This window comes from Schistosoma haematobium, chromosome 1 (assembly GCF_000699445.3).
Source record: "Schistosoma haematobium chromosome 1, whole genome shotgun sequence".
In the NCBI taxonomy this organism is placed as follows: Eukaryota; Metazoa; Platyhelminthes; class Trematoda; order Strigeidida; family Schistosomatidae; genus Schistosoma; species Schistosoma haematobium.
The window spans coordinates 73,889,121-73,910,914 of record NC_067196.1 but is presented as its reverse complement, the minus strand read 5'-3'; the positions used below and the strand labels follow the sequence as shown (position 1 = coordinate 73,910,914).

At 32.2% G+C, this 21,794-nt stretch overlaps 1 protein-coding gene across 2 annotated transcripts in view; it reads right to left on the bottom strand.

Annotated features, from left to right (window-relative positions):
- The window catches only part of GCY-31_1 (Soluble guanylate cyclase gcy-31), a 32,851-nt gene extending 12,519 nt beyond the window's left edge, over positions 1-20,332 (bottom strand). Inside the window, exons 1-6 of one of the 2 annotated variants that reach the window (XM_051209657.1) lie at positions 20,086-20,332; positions 11,763-11,823; positions 9,849-9,951; positions 7,634-7,763; positions 5,792-5,938; positions 1,646-1,792 (exon numbers count right to left, since the gene is read on the bottom strand). In XM_051209657.1, the coding sequence (XP_051075119.1) occupies positions 1,646-1,792; positions 5,792-5,938; positions 7,634-7,763; positions 9,849-9,898 (474 nt within the window). In that variant the 5' untranslated portion in view covers positions 9,899-9,951; positions 11,763-11,823; positions 20,086-20,332. Of the gene's footprint in view, positions 1-1,645; positions 1,793-5,791; positions 5,939-7,633; positions 7,764-9,848; positions 9,952-11,762; positions 11,824-14,299; positions 14,824-20,085 lie in introns of those variants that run through there. The other variant, XM_051209658.1, reaches the window with a different exon arrangement.
- Between the last annotated feature and the right edge of the window lie 1,462 nt (positions 20,333-21,794).

The window sequence follows — 21,794 nt, the reverse complement described above, 5'->3', positions numbered from 1 at the left end:
GCTTCTGGATATGCCAATTTATCCATTCTTCTTGAGTTAACTTTTGACCTTGTTAATTATTCACTTATTATTGTTGACTGTTTTCATACGAGCGTATATGTGTACACTTTTTATCCTATTCATCATATGTCTGTAGCTTAATTTAGGGTGATTATGAATATTGATCAATACTTGATTAAATTGAGTTGACCCACACGCCTCCACTGCGCGCCGTTTTGTTCCTTCCTCACTTCTTCGCTTCCTTCGCTACGTTTCCCTGATTACCTGTTCAGATCAGCGACTGTATGAAATACACGTATTTGAAATTCATCCTCGTATTTCACTTATTTTAATTCCGTTATTTACTAACGCAAGCTAAGTCGATAATTATATACGAGGATAGCCAGGATGTATATTTTGACAACATTCATACAATATAACTGGAGTCAGATGACGGGCCACCAAATTGGTGAGCCCGTTGATAATATCGTCCGATTTAATTGACGTCAAAACGAAGGGCCTCATTATAGCAAACTGATGAAGGACTTTACACCTCAACAACAATTCATAGATTAGGAAAGCAGTTTATTTTACAATCTCTACTCATATTTTCAATTGCTTTTCCAAAATAAACATACTTAACAGTCTTTAGATTTTAGATTTAATAATTCGTATTATGTGGTAGACACTGTAAAAGTGTTCACAAATGATCCATATTTTATTAAAGATAACAACTATCACAAAGTAACATCAACTAGAAAACCAATAAAATCAGAGAAGTACTAAGTATCTATTTGATCTTGGATTGGAAGACCTTAACAATACGCAAGCAGAAACTTTATACCTCTAGATAACTACGATATAATAAAGCCATTTAGGAGTAAAACTAGAAGATTATATATATTTGAATTAAGTATGTTTGTTTCAATGATCTATTTTAAATTGAATTAATTGATTGATAATTACCCGTTTTTGATTTGATGGATTTTGCGAGCCACTGTTTCTCATAAAAAAACGTCTAGAAATTTATATTCATTCTCTTAGAAAACAGTTTTTGTAATAAATTATTATTCATTCACTTGGTATTGTTTGCTTGAATCTTCCTATTGATGTTTAGGACTGCAATAGATCAGTCTCTAATTGGCATATGTGCATACTCTGAGTCTTGCCTCAATATTGCCTTAACTCACAATCAATATAGGCAAAGATGAACATTGGCTAGCAGTATACATATATGCCAATAAGATACTGATCAATTGCAGTCCTAAACATCAATAGGAAGATTCAAGTAAACAATACCAAGTGAATTTCAAATTCACGCCATTGCACAAGTAAGTGGTCATCAGGAGATAGTAGCTAAGTGGATAACGTGATGGCGTCTGAAGCGAATGGTACTGGGTTCGAGTACCGGAGTGAACATCAACTCTGAGATACAGGTACATCCGGCCGATGAGTCACAAATAGGATGAGATGCGCGTCCTGGATTCCACTGCTAACCACTATCCATCTTTGCTTATAATTAATGTTTAAATTTTCACTTATAAATAAATTCTTTAACATTTTGTAACATACATTAATTATACTTTTATTCAATACATTTTAAATGATACGTAACAGTAATTGTTAATAATGTATGACAAGTTTTTAAATGTAACATTTAACTTACCTTATAAACATTAGAAGCCTCTGTAAGATCATCAAAAAGTGTGTACATTTTATTTAAAAGCTCCACAATTTGATCTACACTTGTATTCATACATTTTGCACAAAAGTTAAAAACTTTTGTGAAACATATACTTACAGAATCATATGTCTAGTAAAATATCAAATTAAAACAATGTTATGTATATCAATGATCTTATAAAATGTTAAGAATACATATATCACTTAAAAGTTACGAAATAGCTTGTAGTGTCGGTTATTACGTTAAGCCCTTATACCTTATTCTAGCTTTCGGACAGCCCATTTTATTCATTCTACTTGAGTAACATTTTGACCTTGTTAATCATCCGCTTATTAACCTTGACTGTTTTTATATGAGCGTAGGTGTGTGTAAACTCCGCCTGGATTCCCTACGGGGGCTACTGCCGATCCCAAGCCCGGATTAAGGAGGAGGGTTGGGCATGGGGTTAGCGTCCCCATCCCGTAGAAAACTAACTCGCTAAAAAACGCTAACCAGAAAAAATTATTCAAACCTTTTAAACTCTGCCCTGGGAGTCAGAAGGTCTTCATTTAGAAGAACTATGACGCCTCATCATGAAAGCCGAATTCCTTCGTAAGTTACGAGGCCGATGCTCCTTCTGACAACTAGAGCGACCATTTATTTAGGTACATGGAATGTTCGTACAATGTGGGACACCGGGAGAGCCCTCCAAATTGGTGCAGAAATGAGAAGATACAACCTAGAGTTATTTGGGATTAGTGAAACACATTGGACGCAAGTTGGACAACAACGACTAACTTCAGGAGAGCTTCTGTTATACTCCGGCTATGAAGAAGAAAATGCCTCACATACACAAGGAGTTGCATTGATGCTGTCCAAACAAACACAAGATGCACTTATAGGATGGGAATCTCATGGATCAAGGATCATCAAAGCCTCCTTCAAAACAAAGAAAGAGGGGATTTCAATGAACATCATCCAATGCTATGCGCCTACCAACGACTACAATGAAGACGCGAAAGATCAATTCTACGAGCGGCTGCAGTCAATCATTGCGAAGTGTCCAACAAAGGGCCTGACCATTCTGATGGGAGATTTCAATGCCAAGGTTGGAACGGACAACACCGGATATGAAGACATCATGGGACGGCATGGACTGACTGGGAGAAAGGAACGAAAATAGTGAGAGATTTGCAAACCTATGTGTCTTCAATAAATTGATCATAGGCGGCACCATATTCCCACACAAACGCATTCATAAAACCACATGGACTTAACTGGATCACACCACGCATAACCAAATCGACCACATCTGCATCAACAAAACGTTCAGGATGACGATGGAAGACGTGGGAAACAAAAGAGGAGCTGATATAGCATCAGACCATCCATTGCTGATCGTCAAGATGGAATCGAAACTCAAGAAGCACTGGACAATGGGGCGGACAATATCACAAAAGTTCAATACGGCCTTTCTTCAGGATACTGAAAAACTCAACAAATTCAAGATAGACCTCAGCAACAAGTTCCAAGCCTTTCATGATCTACTCAATGGAGAAGGAACTACTGTGGAGGTTCTGGGCCACAAGAAGCACCATCACAAGGAATGGATCACTGTTGATACACTGGATAAGATTCAAGAAAGGAGGAACAAGAAACCGGCAATCAATACCAGCCGAACAAGAGCAGAAAAAGCCAAGGCACAAGCTGAATACGCAGAAGTAAACAAACAAGTGAAAAAGAGCATCAGAACCGACAAACGTAAATATGTGGAAGATTTAGCAATGACGGCGGAAAGGGTTGCAAGAGAAGGAAACATGAGACAATTGTATGACACGACAAAGAAACTCTGGAAATCGCCGCAAACCAGAACGACCAGTGAAAAGCAAGGAAGGCAAGGTAATCACCAACATTGAAGAGCAACAAAACAGGTGGGTAGAACACTTCAAAGAACTCTTGAATCGACCAGCTCCACTGAACCCACCCAACATCGAAGTAGCACCCACGGACCTCTCAATCAATGTTGGCCCACCAACAATTGAAGAAATCAGCATGGCCATCAGACAAATCAAGAGTGGCAAAGCAGCAGGACCAGACAACATTCCAGCAGAGGCACTAAAAGCAGACGTAGCGGCAACTGCAAGGATACTCCACATTCTCTTCAATAAGATTTGGGATGAGGAACAAGTACCAACAGACTGGAAAGAAGAACTTCTGATCAAAATACCGAAGAAAGGCGATCTCAGCAAGTATGATAACTACAGGGGCATCACTCTTCTCTCAATACCGGGAAAAGTCTTCAACAGGGTATTGTTAAACGGAATGAAGGACTGCGTAGACGCCCAACTTCGTGACCAACAGGCAGGATTCCGTAAGGATAGATCGTGTACAGACCAAATCGCAACTCTACGGATCATTGTGGAACAATCAATTCAATGGAATTCATCACTCTACATCAACTTCATTGACTACGAAAAATATTTGATAGCGTAGACAGAACAACACTATGGAAACTTCTTTGACACTACGGCGTGCCTCAAAAGATAGTCAATATCATACGGAATTCCTATGATGGATTACACTGCAAAATCGTGCATGGAGGACAATTGACAGACTCGTTCGAGGTAAAGACCGGTGTTAGGCTAGATTGCTTACTCTCACCCTTCCTCTTTCTCCTGGTGATCGACTGGATCATGAAGACGTCAAAATCTGAAGGGAAGCACAGGATGCAGTGGACATCTAGTATGCAGCTGGACGATCTAGACGTCTTAGATGATCTGGCCCTCCTACCGCACACGCAACAACACATGTAGGAAAAGACGACCAGTGTAGCAGCAGCCTCAGCAGCAGTAGGTCTCAACATACACAAAAAGAAAAGCTAGATTCTCCGATACAACACAGAATGCAACAATCGAATCACAATTGACGGAGAGGATTTGGAAGATGTAAGGTCCTGTACGTATTTGGGCAGCATCATTGATGAACATGGTGGATCTGATGCAGATGTGAAGGCGCGGATCGGCAAAGCAAGAGCAGCATATTTACAGCTGAGGAACATCTGGAACTCAAAGAAACTGTCAACCAACACCAAGGTCAGGATTTTCAATACAAATGTCAAGACAGTTCTACTGTATGGGGCAGAAACCTGGAGAACTACAAAAGCCATCATCCAGAAAATACAGGTGTTTATTAACAGTTGTCTACGCAAAATACTTCAAATCCGTTGGCCGGACACTATTAGCAACAACGTACTGTGGGAGAGAACAAACCAGATCCCAGCGGAGTAAGAAATCAGGAAGAAACGCTGGAAGTGGATAGGACACACATTGAGGAAAGCACCCAACTGAGTCACAAGACAAGCCCTCACATGGAATCCTCAAGGCCGAAGGAGGAGAGGAAGATCAAAGAACACATTACGCCGGGAAATGGAGATAGACATGAGAAGAATGAACAAGAATTGGATGTAATTCGAAAAGAAGGCGCAGGACAGAGTGGGTTGGAGAGTGCTGGTCGGCGGCCTATGCTCCATTAGGAGTAACAGGCGTAAGTAAGTAAGGTGTGTGTACATTTCTTATCCCATTACTCATCACATGTCTGTAACTTACTTTCGTGTAACTATAAATATTGATTAACGGTCGGCCAAATGGGGAGTTGGCTTACCCGCCATCTCCACTGTGCGTCGTTTCTCTTCTCTCTATCCCATTCGCTTTATATACAAAATAATTGTATTCACAATTCCGTTATCGTTATTTGACTTAATAAATTCTGTTATTGACTAACGCGATTTTAGTCGATGATTATATACGAGGATAGGCGATAACAAACATTCATATGATCTAATTGGAGTCAGATCCACGGCCACTAAAGTGGAGAGCCTGTCAACCAACATCATCCGATCTAGATGACGACAAAATAATGCGTCCCACAAGCTGAAAATATACATTCAATATTTCTAGATCTTTGTTTGATGTGCCTAAAAATAAAATTTTAATCCACAAATCTAATAGAGTATAAAGTAAACTATAAAAAGAAATAATTATCACACTCTATCTAATCTCTTTTTCAATTAATTTCTTTAAGTTCATATTGAAATTCATACTGTTTATATGATAATTAATTGAATTAGTAAATAAAATATATTTAAATTACCTCTATAGTTTCATTTGCTGGAGTGCCATCACGTAGTTTACGAGCCACTGCTCTTGGAATACATTGATATAAGAGACGATCAGTTAATTTTCGCATTTTATCCAAATGTTTCATACTTTTCTCTAATTCTTCACTTTTTTTACGTTGCTATAATAAATATTGATTTATACATAATGATATCATATGTCTACAATGAATTATTATGTATATAAAGTTATTTTGTTAAATGTAACTCTAATATAATTGTTAAACAATTCTGTATCATTCATAGTTGAATGAGATTTCTACGATAACACACGCACCAAAGTGGTCTAAGATGATTCAATTATTTTACTACATTTTTATTTAGTTGTAAATGTATTATTACATAAGACTGACTAATGTTATATTGCTTTATAAACTGGTCATTGATCTTCATCATGGGTAATAAGTTATCTTGTATGAAGTGGTAGCTAATAATATTGTTTTGTATTTTTATAATTTTGAAGGCATAAACTCAAATTGAGAGCAAATTACGCCAAAATGAAATATAACCCAGTGTGTAGATGGATTGCGATTGATAATTGTTGAAAATCATTATAATTAAATATCATTACCATATATTTTCTTTGTGAGTAATAACGTTGTATGTGGTGTAATTAATAGATTTGAAATCTTTACATTTATGGGACTGACTTACTTAAAATTATTAAAATGGAATGAATTAACAAAAGGATGACAGAAACAGTGAAAAGTGATTGTTTAATAAGTCATTTGTAGCTCACTCAATTGTTGGCTATTTTGATGACCAAGTTAAAGACAGATTGTATACATTTCTTGTGAAAACAAATGCTAGATTTGTTGGAATGAATATCGATGGATTTTACTATATTCAAAGAAATATATGTAAACCGTGTAGTATATTTGTTGGGACCAGGTGGATAAGTTGAAATGCACTGATTTTATCTAACTGATGTCCTATGCAAATTGATTTAGCCATTATAGAGCTTTTAATTAATTTTTTATTTTACTTTATTCAACTAGGCAGAGTGATGCTCGGAAACACTTTAGGGAACTTGTATAATCGTTCCCCCTATTTAATTAACTCCAAAAGAATATCTAAAATAGTAAATGTATATAAATAAGAATAATTCAAGAAGTCTGACTTAGCCAAATATTGGAATAATCACTTAATAAAATCGATAAATTCATGCTTTAAAGTAGCGATTTCCAGTAAAAAGGTATGAGACACATTTGGAAGCAAATTATTGATCAATTATAAAATATAACATACAATTTTGTTGACGAGGGTTTTAAGATGCACATACCAATAGATTGTGCAAACTATTTTCAAATTTTTGATTAAGATCATAAACCGATTGATGTTAGATCACCATTGAAAACCTGGAAGCAATGTACAGCCGTTTCGTTCTATCGTGAGACACAGGAGTACGCATCCAAGACCACACGATCGGGATTTCATGCGCGAGATTGAAGGCCCTGGGTTCGAGTCCTGCGAGTGGGATCGTGGATGCTCACTGCTAAGGAGTTCCACGATAGGACGAAACAGACGACCAGTGCTTCCAGGTTTGCAATGGTGGTCTAAAATCAATCGGTTCATGATCTCAGTCAAAAACTTAATAATATCCACAGCCCTATACTGATATTTTCAAATTAATCAAATCAATTAAATAAACTATTAAAAAGAACTGTTTCATTGAATCATAGTAAATACTAAACAAACAAGAACACTTTTCTATTTAATCACATAGAACCATTTAAATTAGTAACTTTATATTAACAATAATCTGATGAATTGTATCACACAAAGGAAGAAAAGAAAAACAATTTAGTAAAACTAACCATCTGAAATAATTTCACTAGTTCATTCGAAATTTGATCACCACAAATTATTACATCTCTACTTCGATCAAACATATTCAAATCACAAATGTATAAACCGTGTTCATTTAAGTGCCTGATATCACGTATACTAAATTTGTAAATAAATTATAAGGAACATTAGTTTTGTACAATGTATTATACTATCAAAATAAGAGATACTTTTCAACAAACCTATCAATTTTGTCAGTAAGATAATAGGAGTTTTCATTGAAATGGTGGAGAAGATTTGTAGCTCAGGTGGATGATTTTGATGGAGTTTTGTTCTATGAGCTAAATGGTTTGGTCGTGGAGCTTTCATCGTTCTTCTGAACGACATCATCAGCATAAACTTCAGATAGACTTCCATTTTAATCAAAACGAAACAGAACTTTCAACCGTGCTGTTTTTTTTAGGAATCACAGTGACATCTTTCAGTGTTTAACTAGAAATAAACTTTAATATTCTAAAATTCAATTAAAATCTGACTTATGCTTGCGAAATGGAATAGCGGTCAATCTTTCTTTACCCTGGTAAATTTTATTCCAATAAATTGTTTTTCTTCCAATTTATTTTATTTTATTACGTCACTGTATCATTTTCGAGTTTATAATCTTATTTTTAAGTGTCTAAGTTTATCTTATATCATTCTAAGTTGTCATTTATCTTTACTTGATTAACTCGTTACGTAACTATCTAGTGACGGTCTTATCTTCTTGTTACTACCGCACATGATACTCTAGAATATATCTTTATTCCTCGTATATTTATATCTACAGCATTTTATTTATGTGGGATCTGATTGTTTGAAATATATAGCGTTAATACATCACATTTTTCAGATCAATTCCATCTTCTTATTGCTCTATCGAACTTTTATTAAACCGTTTGAAATTTATTCGAATATTTACTGCACTATAGTGCTACGTAAATTCCGATTAATCTTACTTCTATGAACATGTTAGCCTTTACCTAAAATTTTGAGTTCGAATAGTTAGGGTTGTAAGCAGCTGATGGAACGTAATGTAATAAGATAAATTCATGTTATCTTGTCTTCTTTAATTGTTGTTCTTAGTCTCCTTTATTAAGAATCATTTTTATTTTGAAAAAAAGTATGTATCACAAGTTAGTATTTCTATTCGTTAATATTATACAGAATACTTTGCATTACCACTTATTAATGATAATAAATAAGAATATATATTTGTGATATGTAGTGGCAGCGGACCCTAGCCACACAACCTTTGAAGCCGAGCATATAATTACTGGAAAAACATATTCAACAATTGACATGAAGATAAGGTTAACCATGAAAAGCGGAAATATGAATTGAATTAATTAGGATGGCATGGCTCAGCCTTGCAGGCGTGATTATTCTTGTGTAACTTATCACTTTTATTCATATTGAATCTAGTGTTCTCCATCATATATTGGTGATTGTTACGATAAGTCAGTGCAGACAATGATGTGACTTCCACGTCAGATCTTATAAATTAGATACTCGCTCCATAACAACTCTAAAATTTTAGGATTAGGTTTATTATTAGAGCAGTGCTAATAACGAAGTATAGACCATAATTCTACAGATACATCGTTTACAAGGAAGGGAACATCATACTTAAGAATTATATATAGTACGCTACATAAGATCTGTTTAATTTGATATGTAAAAATTTTCCTACTAGTGTTGTAATTTATTCACATTACCAAATAATTCTAAATAATGTCATAGGTTTTCGATGTGAGTGTAACTATAGTATCTGTACTCAGTTAACTATATACAATTATTTGTATTCAACTGTGTGCTTGAACTATTTCAAGTGCAACAATTATCCACAATAAAATTGAATTATCGTAAATTAATCGAAGTTAACAATGTCGACAAATGGATTTGAATCCAGTGGCGTACAGCATATTTGATATGAGATTTCAAAATCTAGTATTCATTCTTATATTAGATCATACGTTTTGAGGCAGGTCACGTTGCCGGTTGCTTTTGTGGCAAATTAAAGTAAGCTGAAAACCACTGAAAGCCCTGAAGCATCCGTGCGTCATGTTTCATTGAACCTTTTTAGAATAATATTCCATAACTGTAGAAAATATAATCCAGAACTTTCATGCTTTAGGACACTTCCGTAAACAATATAATTTTGTATATAAATGTATATATGCAGAAAATTATATATATAAAACTTACGATGGTGCCCCCAGAAATAACAACATATCCCATTGTTCAACAAAACGCATTTCACCTCTAAATTTACATTCTGCCTTACCCAACATTGAGCGATCATTGTTTTCTGGTTCAATAAGGTACATTAAAATTGATTAAAATTGATGAATGGTTATTTCTTTACAAATCGTTCCAATAATTGTTTATTCAGACATTACTTTAAGCATCAGTTTTAGAATATTATGATATTATTGTATATCAACGAAAATCCTATTGTATTATTTGTTCGACTAAATTCTAGTTACTATCAGAATTTATGTTAAAAGGTAACTAGTAAAACAACGATAAACAAGAATTACGAGATGTGTTGGAATTCCCTGATAACTTTTCGATAATTTCTTCAGAAAATAAGCGGAGGCTGGAAACAGCTAATACAAACGCTTAAGAAACTTCTGGGAAATATACAAATTATGTCACATTTTCGTTAACTGATTACTGACTTTGATATGAAGTTCAGTATGCTTCCAAAGGTTTCTAAAGGTCATGTCATACCAGCGAACCGAATAATACTCTTACTTTCTGTAAATCAATCAGTCTCAACGTAAAACGTTTTCTATTACTTCTTGCGCGTTTTCTGCCGTTTGAAACTAAAAGGTAGGTTCATTATAGGGATTATGAATGTGAGGGCAGCCATTATCAGTCGTTCGACATTTAGGCTTATGATGAACCTAAGTCACTTAGTTTTGTTTAGTCTACGCTTTCTACATCACTACGATGAGGAAGAATCGAACCCTTATTAAAATACCGATAGGCAAATGGACCGAGTGATAAATGTATCATGTTTAGTTTTGTTTTGTAAATTTAGCAACAGATTTCGCAATTGACTGACATAAATCAGATTGTCGTTAAAAACTAAGCCCTACTTGAAAAAACGTTTTTATTCCGGTTTTCAGCTATTCGAAACTGTGAATATATATATCCACGTGAGATTTGATCTACCGTCAGTAAAATAAACATTAATGGTCTTCTGTAGTTTGTATTTACTTACGTAACGGAATAACAACACGTGTAGTGATTAAAAACTAAAATTCAAAGTATACATCTATTCTGAAATAAATGTTAGCCTGTTTTTTAAGTGTCTCTATTCTTGAATCTATCAAATCAGTTAAACATTTAATATAACCTTGTTCACTGATCAGTCAATACTTTTAAACGAGATGAATAAATTTTACTGTTGCGAAATTCAATAACATTTTAGTGTCGGTTGCTATGTCAAATCCACATAGCTAATTCTAGCCTCCGCACAGGTCAATTTATTCATTCTTCATGAGTCACATTTTGATCTTGTTAACTATTTGCTTATTACCCTTGACTGTTTTTATGGAGACGTATGTGTACATTTCTTATCTTACTCATCACATATCTGTAACTTATTTCCGTCCGACTATAAATATCGATTCACGCTTGGTTAAACTGAGTTGGCTCCCTCGCTTCCTCTATTGCTTGTCACTTTGTTTTGCTTTGCTCCCCGATCAACGATCGTACGAAATATACGTATCCAAAAATCCATTCTCATATTTGACTTGTTTAATTCCGTTATTCACTTACACGATTTAAGTGGATAATTATACGCGAGAATTAGCGACATGTAGCAATCATTTAAAGGATCCAAACGGAGCCAGATTTAGGGCCACTAAAACATATTTACTGTTTTTCTGAAAAGAGTACAAAATCGACTTCAGACATAAAACTTGGAAAATAAATTAGAGCTGTAAGCTAAACCACATAAATCAGTTATCATTATAAAGTGATCAGTATTAGGTTTATCGCAGATTAGAACCAATATAATGTCAAGAAAGAAGTTAAACAATAAGATTAGGAAATTTTCTTGCCCAGTGTAATAATCAAATCATATCTACAATAGACTGATACACTTACTGTTCAAGCATAGATTTTTTATCAGAACCAATTCAAATGTATTATGCATATGTAGTTTTATCTGGAAAGATAAAATATATAATGATATAGTTTATTGACGACTTGAAGAAAGATAATTCATAAAATTCCTCGGTTCAGTCTAATGTTTGACGGTAGCTAATTGCTAATCAGAACTCTTAAACTTGAATGAAACAACTTCTTAATGGTATCTGACTTATAATGATTTTATAGTTAATATTAGTATTTAATGAAAATCTCTTTTATGACTGATGCAGTTTTATTCATTGAATACTATTCCAGACTATAATTATTTAAGAAATAGGGAAATAAAATAATTACGGCATATAACTTTGCTGGTTAATAATATCACATTTCAGATTATTTCAGTATCTAAACGAATTTAGTTGCTGCGTATATTTGATCAATAATCGGTACCATCAGAAAGATCTAGAATTTAATTCATGTTTTTACTGATAACGTACTTTTTATTTGTTATGCAGGGCGACATCAACTTAGGAACCTATGAAAGGTGCTCAGACATATCAAGTATGTAAATTGTACCATGAGTGGCAGTGAATAACGTTTGAGCAAAATTATTAATAGGCTGAAGTTGGAAATGTGAATGATAGGACAGTAGTTTAGTTGTTTAAATAGTTTCGGACTAAACGAAAGTCATGAATATCTTCGCTGTGTACAGAAAGTTTATCTCACTCTAAAATGAACTAGCTGCCAAGTTTTACAGGGTCCTCAGTAAGTCATATGGTACATTGAGCCCATGATATCAACTAATTTCAACTTAACTAAAATAGGTTCACAAAATGAAAAATCAGTAGCTCATATGTACACATATAGGAAATATAATTATAGACAATTTATTATGCTAAATCTACTGTTGAAATATAGTTTCACAGTGTTGGTACGGTTTTTAGGATTCTAGTCTAACTGGAACAGGTGCGCTTATCGATTGACTTCACTTTTGCTAAAATTGTAACTATATAAACAGTATTTAGTGCATTTGTTAACATTTTTTGTACAACATTCATCGACACATCATAATACTCTGGGTTAATTACTGTAAATGTGTTCTGATGGAGTGCTTCAGACTAAAAGTTATTTAATTTTACTTATGAAGAATTACGATGATAAAAGATTTTGGAAACAATATGTAATTTTTGACCTCATAATCTACTCTTTGTATAATTATCAATAATTACTTAGATTTACTAAAAATTATCGGTTTGGGGTTGTGGAGATTATTAAGTTTTTGATTGAGATCATGAACCGATCGATGTTGGACCACCACTGAACACCAGAAAGGACTGGACGGACTTTTTGTCCTAGTATGAGACTTCTGAACAGTGCGCACCCACGATCCCGCTCGCGAGATTTGGACTCGTGGCCTTCGGTCTCGCACGAGAAGACCTAACCTCTAGATCGCCGAGCCAGTATTCAACGATGTTAGTGTCTAACTTCAACCAATCCACGAAATTTTTACGAATATCTTCCATTGTACTGAGGTAGATAACTGTCTCTACTCAGCATGGATTAGCTCCATAGGTCACGATTTCTCATTATTATAAATTGTCAGAATTTTGTTAGCTAAATACACATTATAATGGAAACAAATTCCTTTTAAATAGCTTGGTGAAGAAACAGTACTATACCTATTCGAAAAAATTAGTACGCAATAATCATATTTGTTACAGAAACATAATAATTTGATATCAAGTTATGAATGAATGTAGAAATGTTTATTTCGAAGTGATACCAAAAAAAGAATTATTCGTATGCAGTAGCTTCAAACATGCTCCCAACTAACGGGTTTTATTTTTACCTTAAATGAGTTTTATTTACCGTTTCCTGTTGTTTTATATCAATGTAAGTACTAATGGTTACTTAAAAATTAGAATAGTTTTACAAGTTAAATTTTTCTGTACACTAGAAAGACTCACTAACATTGATGGTCCATATTATTAAAACATATATAAGCATAAATATTCATCTGTGATCTGTTTTAAAATGTTTGTTATTAAAGGAAAATTGACTGTAAAAAGAAACAGGGAATTACAAATGGCTAATGTCTTTAATGTTATAAACTCGTTCATAACTTCATTTTCTTTAGTCAACTTCACCGATCATGATAGTAGTCACAATATTTTAGATGATATGTGTATAGTTAAAGTATAGTTTTACATCAATAAATCAAATCTCTCTTTTTAATTCCGTATTAACATACACTAAAATCAACTGTTGCTTGTATTTAATCCAGTTTTATATAAAGTTTTATATAATACCTTTCATATGAACTATATATTCAATATAATTATATTATATATGAAGTCTCTATTCAAAAGTCTATATTATTATTACTATTATTATTAATGGCTTTATTCAATATTATATTTTGGTACAATATAGAATTCTCAGCACAGGGTATTTCAACAAGTTTCTTACACACAAAAAACAGAAATAGGCAGCCCAGATATTCAAGCAGGCAGCCAGTTGTGAAACTATATATATATATATATATGCATTACCTGTTCAAATGTACAATTTATCACTGGATATCTAATTATAAATAATTCTTTAAAACTACATCCAATTAAATTATCACATATTCGTTGAATAGCTTCACCAACTTTCATTATAATTAAATTTTGATTAATTATTATATAAAATGGTAATAATGAATGTAATTCATTACTATTTATATTTGATTGTAGAATATCATTACATATACATAATGATTTAATATTTGGTAAAAATTCTTTCATTTGTAATCTACCATTAAAACAATAAATTTTAAAATAACTTTCAATAAACATTGATGATGATGGTGATAATGGTGGTGTGGATGATGATGGTAGTAGTGGTGGTGATGATGGTGGCGATGATGATGATGTAACTAAGTTACAATTCTTTTGATGAATTAATTCAACTTGTATATTTAAATTATAAATTAATTTTGCTACATGAATTAATTGTCCTTTTACAAAATTTGTAAAATATTTACGTTTAGTACAATATAATAAATATAATAAATGATCATTTTCAATTTTAATAATAGTAAATAATGGTGATTTAATATATGGATAAATATACTTAATTTGTTTATGTATTTCATTTAAATTATTTAAAAAATCAATAAAATCTTTACCCATTACTTTTAATAATGTCATATAACCAGAATCAATTAAAAATTGTATAAAATATTGACCATTTTCAAAATATAAATCATTTATTGATTTATTAATTAATATTGATAAATAATTGATTAATTTTTCATATAATTCTTCTTGATATGTTTGATTAGTTTGAAATATTTTCTCTTTATTTATTACATGATATAACATTTGTAACCATATATCATGATTATAAGTGGTTTCAATATATTTACGTAAACTTTCAAATAATAAACCATACATTATATAAATATAAGTGAAATGAATTGATTGATCACTGGGTGGTGATCAATGTCATGCGTGTCTAGTCCTTATTAATGCAGATCGTATACTATCGACTATCTAATCTCAAGTGAAATGAATACAATACAAGGCATGTTCTACTATTTATATGATCAAGATTAATCAGTTGAATATATATATATATCAATCCAAATGTTTATTCTTATTTTATAAAATAAATTAAATAATTACATAATATGATTGATAATGAGATGATGATGAAGATTTGAAGTTTAGGTGAATGATTTCGATGGAGTTTTATTCTTTGAATTCAAAGAATAAAACTCCATCAAAATGATTGATAGTAGATATACATTTTTTGTACTAGAAAGTAAACTGATGGATTACTTCAATGAAAATTATTGTTAATTTAATAAATTTCATTTTATTTTATGAATAATATAGAATAATACTATACTACTTTAATAGATTTAATAGTAGCATTAACTACTTGAAATATTATTCATTTAGTTTGGAGACAGTGGGATAGTTATTTTGTCTTTTTTTTCTTTCTTTCTTTCATATACATTAGACATAGGGATTAATTGCTTTACAATTCAAATATATCTGATAAAATAAATTTCAGTCATTAGTTAATTTGCTTGTTTTTTTTTGCAAAGTCTAAAATAGTTAGTTCTATTATGGTTTTCTATAAAAATGTCTTTCATTCATTATGATTCTAACATATAATACTCAAAATTGAAAACAATATGTATAAGATAATATAAACATCATCGTCATACTTCCCTACAGTTTCTTTCTCTCTATTTTTGTTTCGGTTGGTAATCATTCTTTTTTTTAAAAGAAAAAAAAAACGTAAACATTATTATTTCAATAAGTGATTCTGGGTGGTATCCACTTCTTATTGTTTTTATTCATGAAATAATGTGATTTTTATTCATATTGTACGTACATAACCCATATTGGTCATGAATTACAAAAAGTTTCGAAATTTATAGAATTCGAGTCTAATTTTTATTTAATTTTGCAGTCCTATTCAGTGACGACATAAACTTCTAATGGTTAAACAAACCTACTGTAGAAATAAGGATACTGAAATAAATAAGACAGTTTAGTTGATAGATCAAACTATAATGTACACAAAGTAAAGGTATATATATACGAATGTCTATCGAACCCAAACAACGATACGTAAACTGAAACCATGATCATGGCATAATCTAATTCATCCATTAGTATGCTATTTACGTAACTTCCAGCCTACCATTTGGTCCTGAGACGACACGTGATTATCTGCTTCTTGAGATATCACGTAATGAGTCTACAAATTTTCACACTATAACCCTCTTTTCCTAGAAGATTTCCGTTTTAGATTTCAGTGGAAGTGGAGTACATCAATCCTAGGGTTGAAGCCTTATCATTTTATCATATTTTGAGAAATGCAGTTTAAGTATACTTTTGAATCACAAGTCAAAACCTTTAGACCAACGAGTCAGAGGAGTGGTCTCATCTTAATTGATTAATCATTTGACAACAGCTATACAACCAATGCAAACTATAAAACGATGGATAGCCAGTCCATCCTACTATGGGACTCCTTCGTTAACTGATTGTAGTTGAAAACGTAAAACTTTAAATACCCACTCAGTGGTCTAAAGTGATTGTTACGAGACCTAAAGTTTATTGATTGGTTTATAGTATCTTGATATTGTTTTTATTTTAGTCTTCTATCGGATTCCCTGATTTCCAGTCGTGTATAAATCACAAAAAAATTAATCATATACCCCTATTACTCAGTTTTCAAACACTTTGAGATTCATTGTTGGACTGTGAAACGTATATTTGGGAGAAAATAAAATAAAATGCTAGGAGGGGGTGAAAAATATAACAAACGATGTGAAAGTTTGAAAAATAATAAATAAATTCATTTATTAAGGCCAAGGGAGAGATAAGGGTGTTACAAATTTCTTATGAACACAAAGACTTGGATTGTTGGCTCGGATTCCTATAGCTTCTGCTATGTGTAAGAGACGAGATCGAACACCATAAAGGAAACTAGTGGGAATACGATAACTTTAAATGACTTGTTTATGTCCACTACATGACCGCTATCGATCAAGTGTGATAGAACCGAGCTGCTTATTGTCTTGACGTTACCTTTTCCTAACCACGAAGGGAGGTGTTCACTAACTCTTTAGTTCAGTTGCCTGATAGTGCGCCCAATATAGCTTTCTCCACAGAAGCAGCTGAATTCATAGATACACATAGAAGTGGCATAACCAGGTTACTTATCCTTCAATTGCGAAATCACCATCGATCGGGTCGAATACGATAGGCAGAGGTTGTCAGCATTAAACGTTCTCTTTACTGCTCTAGTCAATCTATCCCGTAATACATCGCTACCTAAATCACCATTGAACTGCAGCTTCAAGAAAAGCGGTTTCTTATTAGCCGTCAGAGTCACTATTTTCTTGTTTTGTACCCGCAAGTGTATCTTCAGGAAACCTTGTGGATACCGCGATTCAGTCAACATATTATGAATGTGCTCTAATTCCTTACCAATTGTGTCAACTGAGCATATCTTAATAGCTCTATTTGCCTTTATTATTCTTATCAAAAACTAATGCAACTGATATCACACTACCAATTTGTACTTTTCACTTTTCACCTATTATGTAATCGTTTTCATAGTTATCATTGATTCATTGTTTGCAGTAATTCACTGTTCTGTATCTTTTGCGTGTAATTATATGATTTTTTTAGTCTGAATAGTACGGAATAGAGAGTCATATCTGTTTAGTCTTTCTGGATTTTTGATGTGTGGATCAGAATTAGCTGATAAATTTTGTATGAGCAGTTAGCCGTTTCAGTGAATACAAGAAGCAGTATTAGTGGAATTATGGTGGGTATAAAGTGAAGCATTTCATACGAATTTTCTTACTTATAAATCCGTTAGTTTCATGGAGAATAAAATGTTACTACTGTTATTTAGTTATATAATCGTATTCAAAAATTAAACTTTAACAGTGTTATATATTCGCCAACATTTTATCTTCTTTTTTTTTGAAATCATCTGTGGCATTGAACCAGTAAACTCAAATGTATCACAAATTGAAAACTTGTTCTTTGGAGTGGTTTTATCAAATCACCAGTTCAAACATGAACTTGGAGTTCTAAACCAGAATGTAAACTCTCTCATTCTTCCATATCCTTGCTACTCCATGTAGTTTTTTTTATTTACTAGTCAATTGTTATTAAACTCTCCTGACTTTGTTTAATGATTTTTTCATGATCTCTAGATTTTTAACTTCAAATTTGGCAAATGGACAATCATCTTTTATATTTCAGATCTATAAATTATTCATACCTTACTATTTTTCTTTAAACTTGAGACTGTTACATAACCGGGTTATAAGATTTTAAATCTTCGGATACTTTATGACGTATTCATATTCTCTTTTTTTCAATGAAATATATTCTACTTATTTTAAATCATTTTAATTACAATAAAATCATCGTAAAGAAAATTTTCTTTAATTCATTGCTTTAATTTCTCCTTTAATTAACTGATGTATCAGATGATTATGGCTATTCATATAAAAGAAGGGCGGTATTTAAAGTTAGTGATTTCTTTTGTTTGTTTGTTTTGTTGTTGTTGTTTCTGCTTTCGGTCCTCATCAATATATTAGGCTACTTGGTAATGAAGGATGTTTGTAAAATAAGTAATTTGTTTTTTTTTTTAAAAAAAACCTTTTCTTTTAGTTTTATATCGTAATTAATTATAACTGAAATAATTGAATGATGGGCGTCATAATGAACGTTTAATGTTTTTTTTCTGTATAGTCAATCACTATTAAATTGGAAAGAGCTATGAAGATATCTTCATTGAATAGATTAATCATTAACCCGATTAAATGACATTTAAGAAAAATAACTAAAATTAACCATTTGACACTAGTAAATGTATATGGTTACTAAATAAAACTTGAAAGATTTAAAAAGAAAAAATGGTTCAACTTCCAGTGGTCATAATAAAAAAAATGCTCATAATTACATGGATATATTAATCCGAGTTCAGAAGTTCATAACTATTTGTGTGTATGTAGTACATCTTTGAAATTTTGTATGCACCCGTAGTCACAGTGTGTTTGCTTGAAAAGATATATATATATACCATTGGATGCCGGCTCATTGGTTCAATAGATTAGGCGTACGCGCACGACATTGGAGGCCCTGGGTTTGAATCCTGCGAGCAGGATCGTGGATGCGCACTGCTGAGGCTTCCCACAATAGGACGAAACGGCCATCCAGTGCTTCCAGGTTTCCAACGGTGGTCTAACATCAATCGTTTCATGATCCCAATCAAAAAATTATTAATCTGCACAACCTCTTTACTGGTAATTTCATGTGTAACGAAGATATTCATTATGAAGAACGTGTACAATGAAGTTTTATTTCGGTTTAATTAACTAATTAAGTTCTGCAAAAATAGTAAACATTTTTGATATAAGAAATACAAGTGTATATTTATCAACTGAAACTTTCTTACTATTTTGTCAACCTGCATAGTTTTATGTTTACCGATGAATTTCATTGTACAAATGACATATCAGTTCATTTTTAATGTTTATTAACCTATTTCTATTTTAAGCAGGGAATTAACATTATTTAACAATTATCCCCCTCAACAAATATTTAATCTAGGATTTAGAAATATCATATAGGAATACAACAAAGTAACTGATGAACAGATATACTTTGATTTATAAATCTAATAGATAGTTTAATAGGTATCAATGAATTACATTAGTACAAAGACATATAAACATCAATAATAATATAACAATATATTATAGAATAGGATTTCATATATATATTAAAAACTTTTTTCAACTTACCTCTTCTATATTTGATTTAATAAATGGTCTAAATAATAAAAATTTTTCATTAAAATCTGAACCTTCCAGAGATGAATCTAATTTACGAAATGATGTACTAGCTCGTTTAATTTTCATTTGATTTGTTATTAATAATGAAAAAGCGAATATATCAAAAAATACATTACTAGATATTGTATCACCCCAACTATCTAATGGTTTTTGTATATAATAATTTTGTGGATCAATCCATCGTTTACCATTTAATGCATATATATCATAAATTGTTTGATAAATATTATTAATAATTTTCGTACTAATTAATATCACCTTAATATCAAGATCATATAAACGTTTAGCTAATGTAATTAATTGTCCACGAACATAATGTATATATCCATTACGTTTTGATGAATATTTTAAACGTATACAATCATTTGTAGCATTTATAATAGAAAATGATGGTGGTTGAATATCTGGATAAGATAAACGTAAATATTCATGTAAATTATCTAAATTATGTAAAAAACTTATAAAATCTCTTCCTTGTACACGTAATAAATTTTCATAACCATAATCAGATATAAATGCAGCAAATGATAAACCAGTTTGATAAGTTACATTTTCAATACTTTCACCAGTTTCATGACTAAATGCTAAAAATAAACGTTCTGGTACTGTATCAGAGTAGGTATTATGCGTTTGAAATGTTAATAAACCTATATTAGATTTTTCAACAATTCTAAACCATACATCTTCACCATAAATTGATTCAACATAATTTTGTATACCGATCACTATTAGTCCGTACATTTATAATAATAACTACTTTTAAATTTTCAACTAAATCAAATGTGTATATCAAATAATAAACTATTCAATAAGGATGATTGTTTTTATAATTCACTTCTATTTTCTTTTTTTTTAATTTGATTTTAGTTGTTGTTTTTGTTTTCGTCGTTTTTGTTGTTGTTGTTGTTATTGTTGTTGCCAAAAACAAACCAATCATATAAACTAATAATATAGAATAATAATAATTGGCCATTATTTATTATGTCTCATTGTTATATAATATTAAAATTTATTTTATTCAAAATATTGTTTTATCTATTTATTATTATTTTAATTGTTTATCATAAATATACATAAATATTTCTGTTTATTTAAGGTAGATAATTAATCGATTTCAGTTTAATAATGATATGTATATCGTTTTCATTTATGATTGTTGAAATCTTTTAGCCCCCAAATGCCCTGGTACGGTCGAGAGTGGGGAGAGTTCGTTCACCCTCTCGAAGTGATCTCACATGACCACGCGTATATAGCCTCTGTCAGGGAAGTCCTACTCACTACTTTCTTGTGGCGTTACTGTAGTTTACGAAATTGAGAGGATGAAAAGCGAATGTCCGGCGCTTTAATCGGGTTGGTAGACATCGAGAGTCCATCTAGGGGAGTTGGAAAACCCTAATTCCAAACCAACTGGGTACATGGGCTTCAGCACACTGAGTGAACAAATGGCGTATGAACCAATCGTTGGTCACCGGCTACCATGGGACTGCATATCCTTACGATGCTCCACTGCCTTGTGCATCAGGTCAAAGGATCCGAGAGTGGCCCCCTAAGTGAACCACCTGCTTCGGTTTGTGCACCCGAGTAGTATCACAGCCCTCACACATATCAAATAAGATTTGTGTGGCTCATTTGTATTTGGTGCCTCCTTGTACCAGTAT